Genomic DNA, 8,971 nt, shown 5'->3' on the forward strand with positions numbered 1-8,971 from the left:
GCGCGGGTGACCCCCACCCCGGCTACCCCTCCCCCCTTTTTCTCCCTTTGGACTCAGAAAAAGGGAATTGAATTGGGAACCAAAGACATTCCGCTCCAAAATGCGATCCTGATTGCAATGCGGCGAACAACTCCACTAAAGGGCGCTTGCTGGCTTTCTTTCTCTGCTCCTGTTTTTTTTTTTTAAAAAACAACTGCACGGCAGGCAGACGTTCAACAGGTCAATCTTTTTATCACCCCTTGCTGGATGTTTGTCCGTCACGTCCCGACTCCTGCCAGAGGCAGAAGATGGCAAGCCCACTCGCGGTCTTCATTCACAGTTGCTGCGTACACACGCTCTGCTCGTGGAAAACACGCTCCCGTTCATCAGCTGCAAGACACAGGTAGGCATCCAGCTGGTGAATCGCCTGCTCGATGCCTGCCTTTTGCACACATGTTAAGTGCGCAGGAGCTTTGCCAGGGGAAAAACGGGCAGCCTTATATGCAATCCACCCACCTGAAGTCCACCCATTATAGCTTTACACTGTTAGTGTGTAAAACATGCTCATAGAGCGGACATAGATGAGCGGCCGAACAAATGCTTTCTAGTACTGTACTGTATGAAAAAGATCCCAAGTTCTATAAGGATCTCAGGGAACACTGTAGCATCAGCTGGGTGCTAGCTAGCCAGAGCATAGTAATACCTGGCTCTGTTTAGCAGTCCCATACATTCATCAGACGTAATCCAACAGGGACAGATGTTGTGCCAAAAGTGCAATGAAGCCCTCTCGAAACAGAGGACAGAAACCAGGAGTCATGACTATTCCTCCCCGCTACTTTTACTGTCCTAATTTACAACCAGATGGGATCCCCCACGACGCTGTTAGAGAAGTTGGTGCGCAAGTCTGATCTGTTCTGCGAACTACAATACCCAGCAAGCCGCGCACTCTCTGGGCTTCCCTTCCCTTTCGTTTCCTGTACCGAGTTTGTACGGCGCTTGCCGGGGACGCGCGAAAATGGACCTGAGCGCTTTCGAGCGGGACAACGCCGTGAATTGTTTGCTGGACTCCGCGGTGCCCGCCGCTTGCCGGAGCGAACCTTGCAGCCTGGGCATCGATGAAGCAGGCCGGGGTCCGGTGCTGGGTGCGTGCCTGAGGGTGATACGGGCGGGAGCGAGGAATCGTTGGGGTACTTTTTGCTCCAGCGCGGAATCGAGTTCTAAAAGCAGTGCTTTTTTTCTTTTAAAAAAATGTGTAGGGGTACTCTCATTTTCTTACTCATATTGAAATACTATCCCTCAATGAGGTCAAACTTAGATTCACAAAATGTTTAGGGGTATGCGTCCCCCCAGAAAAAAGCACTGCCTGAAAGCATCAGAAGGGGAGTCCCAAATCACTGGCTGATCCTTTATTTTCGCCTGCCTTGGACTTGCCAGGTGGTCTAGACGCTAGAGGATTCCTATTGCTATCTGCCAACCTACTTTAATAACGCCAGGAGGGGTGATTATGAGGATAAATTGTGAGGATATAGAGCATTTTTGTAGTAGTAGTATTTCATTTGTATGCCACCTTTTCTCCAAGGAGCTCAAAGTGGCGTACATGACCCTCTTCCCAATTTATCCTCACAACAACCCTGTGAGGTAGAATAGGCTGCAAGAGAGTGACTGAGTGGGCATTTCAACCTTGGTCTTCCAGGCCCTAGTCGGACACTACACCACAATGACTCTCTTGTAGAATTGACAATTAATCCAGTCCTGATTTGCAAATAACGTTGTTCCAGTTCTGTGCCAATAAGTTTGTTCAGTCCCATGACTGCTTTTTACTTCCCCTACCCCACCCCTGCTGCCAAGCAGAACTTCCCCATCCTTAAAATAGAATAATGTCCTGTGATGGTGGCTGGAGGGGGGTCTTTTGTGGAGGATTCCTGATTGCAGGGCCAATTTTGTCCTGGGGCTGTACCGGTAATTATAACTATACTTAGTGTTGCTAGTTCAGAGCATTTCTCACATGACAATGTTGTTATAAAAACACCTGCAGTATTGTATCCGTAGGTGGAGCTCTGAGTCTTGAAAGAGTAGCTTGCATTGGCTTCTGCTTTCTTTCCAGGTCCCATGGTTTATGGAATCTGTTACTGTCCTGTGGATCGGCAGGGAGACCTAGAGGCACTGAAGGTAGCAGGTAAAAAGGAAAGAAAGGCGTGCCTGACTGGGACTGTGATGTAATGCTGGCGTGGCAGGAAATGGGATCTGGACTAAAAGGGGCAATGCTGTACCTCTTGGAGTGTTTCCCCTAACCGCTGTCAAAGCACTGCCCAGCTTGTATTCATCCCAGGTCACGTCTTTTTTGAGTTTGTGTCCTCCCTCCCTGTTTGCTTTCCCGTCACAGATTCCAAGACTCTGACGGAGGCCCAGCGGGAACAGCTCTTTGAGAAACTGGGTGCAGCGAAGGATTTTGTTGGGTGGGCCCTGCACATCCTCTCACCCAATTACATCTCCACCAGCATGCAGAGACGGTAAGCAGACAATATTAGATGAAGTCGCTGCAACAGGGTTGGGGAACCTCTTCCCCCCCACCCTGAGATGTTGCTGGGCTCCAGCTCCCATCAGTACCAGCAAGAGTGGTCAGGGGTGGTGGGAGTTGTAGTTTAGCCACGCCTGGAAGGCCGCAGGTTCTCCACCCCTGCGCTAGAACCACAGCTTTGAATGGGTGGCGGTTTTTCTCCCAAGATCGCTTCTCTGCCTGGAATTGTTGTGTTTTGTTTATTTGTGTACTTGTTAGAAAGATTAATACCCTGCCTTTCTAATGCATACGTGTTTCCAAAGGTGGCTAACTATCATTAAAGCCACAATAGCCAAACACAACTGCAACGATAAAATCATAACAGAGACTGACATGGCAGAAAAAAATCACAGTTTTCAATAAAATCACTTCGACCTGGCAAATGAAAAAGTGCTGGATGTGTTGTGTAGTGGCTGCAGGCTAAAGAGGACAGAGCAAGGGGAAGGGGATTGGAAACACAAAGCCTCTCACCTTGGAGTTTATCAGAAAAGTTGGACAGACCTCTTTCAGAGAAGGGAGGCCGTGTCTCTCCCCCTGAGCTGTTTTCGTCCTTCATGCCAGCTCATCCTTGAGAATGATGCTTACTGCTGTGATGTTGTTTGCTGTGTTAACTGGCTGTGGCACAAACAGCCCACTGCACTCTTAACACTATGTGAGATTTGAGCTCCTTTTTGCTGTGTGGACAGAGCATCTGTTCTATTGGTAATGTACTGGCGGAGACACCTTTCTGTTCTGGCTGGTGGTGGCATAAGCTGGTCCAGGGTGCAGTCTCCACAACACCTTTTCCAACCAGCCCTTTTCTGACGTTTGGGTCTCAGAGCCAAGGTTTTTTTTGTGAGCGAAAAACATAGCTTCCTTTCCATTGCAGAGCTAAGTACAACCTGAACGCGCTTTCGCATGATACGGCCATTGGATTAATCCAGAGGGCGTTGGACTCTGGAGTGCAGGTTGCAAAGGTGAGCCAGCTCAGCATCCCATACCTGTAGGAAGTGGCAAGAAATCCCAGCTCTTCAGTGCTTTATTGTTCCTCCCTCCTTCAGGTCTTTGTGGATACTGTGGGACCAGCAGAGAAGTACCAAGAAAAACTCAAGCAGCACTTCCCAGACCTGGAGGTTACAGTGAAACCAAAAGCAGACTCCCTCTTCCCTGTTGTCAGTGCAGCCAGCATCTGTGCCAAGGTGAATGTGAGACATAGGATCTCTTTGTTTCCTGGCTGACTGTGCTCTCTGGTATCTGGAGAGATGTATGATTAAACTGTGAAGCTCTAACCGCTTCCACCGTGAAACAGCTAAATAAGCTTTCGTGTGCTGGAGCAGAATACTGGATGCTGGGGCCAAACAATAGGAGGTGACTATTGCCATCATTCATTAGGACAGGGGCTGGCTACTATTCGAGACCACTAGGCTAGATGGATCAGGACATAGATGGGAATGATGCAGGAAGGCAATTCCGATGTTGGTTATCTCTCATTTTCTGTAGGTGGCGAGGGACCGGGTGGTAAAGAACTGGAGGTTCTTGGAGGATCTGGAAGATGCGGACTTGGATTATGGCTCTGGCTATCCTAATGGTAATCCCAGTATTTCTCCTCAGCTTGGGCACAGAACCAGCCACATGAATTTCCACCACAAGATGTGGTGGCTGAGAATGTTAGCCGCTTTGAGACTCTTTCGGGTAGTGATAAAGCGGTTTATCAAATCCAAACTCTTCTTCTTCTTCTTCTAGCTTAGGTGGATTTAAAAGAAAATGAACACATGGATGAGAGGGTAGTCAAAATCAGAGGGACCTGCAACAAAATGTCAAGGGTGCCAGCCTGCCAGGCCCTTTGGCAGCATACTCCCATTCGCCCTTTTTCCTCCCTGGTTTTCTGTCCCCCTCCTCCCACAACAGTCAGCATTTTGTGTCCATTGATCATTTTCAGTTCTGACGGATCTGTTTCTGGTTCCCCTCACCCCCAGTTAGGTTTCTCCCTCCCCCCCAATATTGTTTATACTTGGGAGTGCCCCCAAGCTGCCTTCTTCCATTCTTTCTTGCACATGTGAAGTGCTGTTTTTCTGAATAAGGTGTCGCACCTTGATAACGTCTTAACTATTAGCATATAGGATGGAAATAGGCAAACTCCAGGTTGTAAGGCAATATGTCAGCTGCTGAGGATAACACTGGAAGAGGGCTGTTGCCTTAATGTGGGAAACAAAAGGGTAGGCAAGATGGACCTTTGGCTCTTGCGTTTCTGTGGAGGCACACACAGAGTGCAGTGCTTCATTCAGATGAATAAGCCAAGTCATTACTTTGGCAGTGACTAAGAACCACATTTATTATTTGTGAATGTTCTTCCCCACTCTCATCTTTGAATTACACATTTAATTTACTTGGCAACAATGTGGGCTTTTCCCAGCCCTCACTAGATGCCATTAGCTGTCCTAGATCCTCTATAGTATAGTATAGAGTCTATACCTCCCATCTCCCCTCTCTTAGGGTGAGTAGGACCTTATTGGCTTTTGTGCTTGGGTTGACCTCTAGGACAGAATGCCATGTCCTTGCATTAAGTTGAAATGAAAGGGGAGTGTCTGTGTGTGTATATGTGCAAAATGATCTCTAAGATATTATGCACCAAGAAAGCAGCAGAGTGGGTGGAGACAGTACTTAGGAGGTTTGCAAACCCCTATTGCGTCATGTTTCCCATCCACTGTTCTCCAGGCTACGGCTCAGTCTTACAAGTAGGGATAACACTGAGCACTAATATGCCAGGATACTTGGCCATCCATCCTCTAATCTCTCTACCCCTTCCCCAGATCCCAAGACTAAAGAGTGGCTCACCCAAAATCTGGACCCTGTCTTTGGCTACCCACAGTTTGTACGGTTCAGCTGGAGTACAGCTCAGGTCATCCTGGAGAGCAAAACTGTGCCCGTTTGCTGGTAAGTGGGGAAGGAAGAACTGTTGGATGGATCTTGGATGGTAGATGTACCTTCAGAAGGGAGATTGAGGAAACTGTGGAGCATAGGAGGAAACAGCTGCTGCTGATAAAGGCATGTGAGAGATTCCTTCTGATGGTTTTGCACATGCGATGCAGCATGATGACTTCCCTACACAAATATTATATAGGAAGATAGTGGATTGGCAGTCCAGGATGCTTTTTAAATAGTGGCACTGGGGAGGGCAATCGTTGGAGCTGAATGGGCCTGCTGAGTGTTGATGGGACCCTTCCCCTTAAATTCATTTATCAGCTGTGAGTAAGGAGGGTCCCCCCTTTTGTGGCTGGCTTGCTCTGCTAACTCCCCTGTGCCTTGCTCTGTGCTTATGTGGGCCATGCAGAGTACTGCACAGAGTTGCTGAATTGCTGATGCCCAAAGATGCTTGTGACTGCCTTCCCTGATATCCACAGCTTTCTGGAACCCAGCTCAATCCAGGGAGCAGCTCCTCCGCTTGAGTCCAGGGAGTTGGCTGATTCTCCGCTGCCTCCCATCTCAGGCTGACCTTGGCAGTCATGCCAAATGCCGCAGGAGGAGCTTGAGAGGCAGCCATTTAACTTTCCCCTGGATAGATGGGGCAGGAATCCGGTACTGTCTCTGTCGAGGGAGGAAGGGCTGCCTGCCAGGGCACCTGTTTTCTATCTCAGCTCTTGGAAGGCAGCGAAGGTCAGTGGTTGTAGCAGGTAGAAGAAGTCTGAATCCAAGATAAGTGGGCGCAACTCTCAAGGAGAAATAGAAGTCGAGCATAGCTTGCCAGCGGAGGAACAATGCTGTACCCAGATCCCTCATTTCCCCTTCTCTTTTACCTTCCTCTCTACAGGGATGACACGGAAGACGACGCAGCCCAGAAAAACGCTCAGTCCTTGCTGAGCTACTTTGCCAGGAAGGAAACTTCCAGCAAGCGCCCTCTCCACCGTTTCTTTCATGAACGAAAGCTTAAGACCGTGACCAGCCTGTAGGGGGCAGCAGATTATTCCCTTCTCGGTGGGATTATCTTGCTTTATCTATACAAGAAACTTTTCTGCTTTTGTCAAGCTTGTTTTTAGTCAGTTGTAAATCCTTTTGAGTCCCAGCTGCAAAGGGAACATTGGAGCAGAAGCAGGTGCAGGATCTGTCAAGAGAAAGGGTCTGATCCAGTTCCTCTCTTTCTGGAAGCATTTGTATATTCCTTTTTTTTTTTTTTTTTTTTGCTAATAAATTTAAAACAACAACCAACAATTCTGTGGTGTGTGAAGTGACCGATGGGGCATCATAAAAGCAGGCCCAAAAGGGATAGGGCCTGCAACTGAAGGGTTACTTTTTTTTAGTGAGTTGGCAGCTTGAGTAATGAATGGGTCCACACAGAGCCAGGCAAAATCTCCCCCAGACCAACCTGAGCTCCTGGCTGAGCCAGAGAACTTCTTATCTACTCCAGTGTGGCAATCCTAGTGAATTTCAGTAGCTGGAGAAATCAAGTCAGGCAGGGAAGCAGTTCTGTGTTGTTGCCATGGAATGGGCTCTAGTCCTGTCCACATGTGTGTCTGCACATTTCAGACTGGACTGGAGCTTTCATTAAGGTGCAATTAAACCTGCCGTCAGTAATGCGTCCTCACATCAGGATTTTCTGTTGTCTCCATTCACTTCAGTCCATTCTGCCCAGTGCCCTCAGTGTTCCACCTTTAGCTGCAAGTGTTTCTCATGTGTCAGGAAGAAATGGGGGTGGGAGTATTTCTTCACCTTTAGGGCAGGACTAGATGGTTAAATTAGGGGACGCGGGTGGCTCTGTGGGTAAAACCTCAGCGCCTAGGACTTGCCGATCGCATGGTCGGCGGTTCGAATCCCCGCGGCGGGGTGCGCTCCCATTGCTCGGTCCCAGCGCCTGCCAACCTAGTTCGAAAGCACCCCCAGGTGCAAGTAGATAAATAGGGACCGCTTACTAGCGGGTGGCGCTGTGGGTTAAAGCCTCAGCGCCTAGGACTTGCCGATCGAAAGGTCGGTGGTTCGAATCCCTGCGGCGGGGTGCGCTCCCGCTGCTCGGTCCCAGTGCCTGCCAACCTAGCAGTTCGAAAGCACCTCCGGGTGCAAGTAGATAAATAGGGACCGCTTACCAGCGGGAAGGTAAACAGCATTTCCGTGTGCGGCTCTGGCTCGCCAGAGCAGCGATGTCACGCTGGCCACGTGACCCGGAAGTGTCTCTGGACAGCGCTGGCCCCTGGCCTCTTGAGTCAGATGGGCGCACAACCCCAGAGTCTGTCAAGACTGGCCCGTACGGGCAGGGGTACCTTTACCTTTACCTTACTAGTGGGAAGGTAAATGGTGTTTCCGTTCGTCATGCTGGCCACGTGACCCGGAAGTGTCTGCAGACAGCGCTGGCTCCCGGCCTCTAGAGTGAGATGAGCGCACAACCCTAGAGTCTGTCAAGACTGGCCCGTACGGGCAGGGGTATCTTTACCTAGATGGTTAAATAGCAAACTAGTACACAAATGTAGTGGCTGAGAGAGTGAGGGTCCTGGAAAATCCCTGACTGAAATCTCTCTTCAGCCATTAACTTTTCTCTTGGCCTCTCAGCCAGTCCTTTATCTATACAGTGGTACCTTGGGTTACATATGCTTCAGGTTACATACGCTTCAGGTTACAGACTCCGCTAACCCAGAAATAGTGCTTCAGGTTAAGAACTTTGCTTCAGGATGAGAACATAAATCGTGCTCCGGCGGCGCGGCAGCAGCAGGAGGCTCCCTTAGCTAAAGTGGTGCTTCAGGTTAAGAACAGTTTCAGGTTAAGAACGGACCTCTGGCGCGAATTAAGTACTTAACCCGAGGTACCACTGTACTGTGGGAATTATATTTACCTACTTTCTGCATTGATGCCAAGATTACTGAGAGAATACGTGTGAGACATTTGGAATAATCAAAGGGATAATAATAAATGTAAAACTTTGCAGTTGCTGTTGCTTGACAGAGGGATGAAGCAGCCTCTGTGGAGAAGAGTCTTATTTCTTTTAGCAAATGCTTTTAACAAAGTTAGCTCTCTCTCTCTCAGCTGTGCCCCTCCTCTGGCTCTCATGCCCCTTCTCACTTCCTCATGCTGCTTTATAGTCCACTCCAACTCCAGCCATCTCTCTCCCATCTTCCTGCCTAATGCCACTTGCTCTCTTAAGAAGAGCCTCTCCACTCTATCAAGCCAATTTCCTTTTCCTTCAAGAGCTTCCTCAAGAAATGCTTCTTTACCAATCCCTCTCCAGCTCAGCGTTACCTTACCTGCTTTCCCACTATACTATCCTCATCTAACAGACTCCCCACCACACCTGTCCTTTGGGCCAGGTCACTTTTGCTTCAGCCCTGTTTAACAGTGTTAGATGGTTGTTTGGTAAGCAGCACTCAGTAAGGCTAAGGAGTACTTTTATAATAAAATCCTGAACCAAGGAAGGGTTCAAATGCAACAGTGCCTAAAGAGGTCTCTTGTTTTGGAGAAAGCAAGCCAGCGGTCCTC

The 8,971-nt window shown here is 48.9% G+C and overlaps 1 protein-coding gene and 1 long non-coding RNA gene across 2 annotated transcripts; one reads left to right on the forward strand and one right to left on the reverse strand.

The window, feature by feature from the left end:
* Positions 1-785: 785 nt before the first annotated feature.
* RNASEH2A (ribonuclease H2 subunit A) lies at positions 786-6,715 on the forward strand. Its single transcript, XM_083718436.1, has 8 exons — positions 786-1,121; positions 2,084-2,155; positions 2,363-2,489; positions 3,405-3,492; positions 3,577-3,714; positions 4,016-4,103; positions 5,326-5,449; positions 6,324-6,715. The coding sequence occupies exons 1-8, from the start codon at positions 995-997 to the stop codon at positions 6,460-6,462; spliced, it is 903 nt and encodes a 300-aa protein (XP_083574562.1). The 5' UTR covers positions 786-994; the 3' UTR covers positions 6,463-6,715.
* On the reverse strand, positions 6,521-8,075 carry LOC310834623. The gene is made up of 3 exons (XR_014559321.1): positions 7,935-8,075; positions 6,876-7,232; positions 6,521-6,614 (listed from the first exon to the last, which is right to left on the reverse strand). It is a non-coding gene; the product is annotated as an uncharacterized lncRNA (long non-coding RNA).
* Between the last annotated feature and the right edge of the window lie 896 nt (positions 8,076-8,971).

This window comes from Podarcis gaigeae (genome assembly GCF_964106915.1).
Source record: "Podarcis gaigeae genome assembly, chromosome: 2".
NCBI lineage: Eukaryota > Metazoa > Chordata > Lepidosauria > Squamata > Lacertidae > Podarcis > Podarcis gaigeae.

Bases quoted from the DNA above. Each gene is read 5' to 3' on its own strand.
- RNASEH2A (XM_083718436.1), top strand. From the start codon at position 995: ATGGACCTGAGCGCTTTCGAGCGGGACAACGCCGTGAATTGTTTGCTG. The intron at 1,122-2,083 runs GTGCGTGCCTGA...CTTTCTTTCCAG, and splicing joins AGGCCGGGGTCCGGTGCTGG to GTCCCATGGTTTATGGAATC. The intron at 4,104-5,325 runs GTAATCCCAGTA...CCCCTTCCCCAG, and splicing joins TGGCTCTGGCTATCCTAATG to ATCCCAAGACTAAAGAGTGG.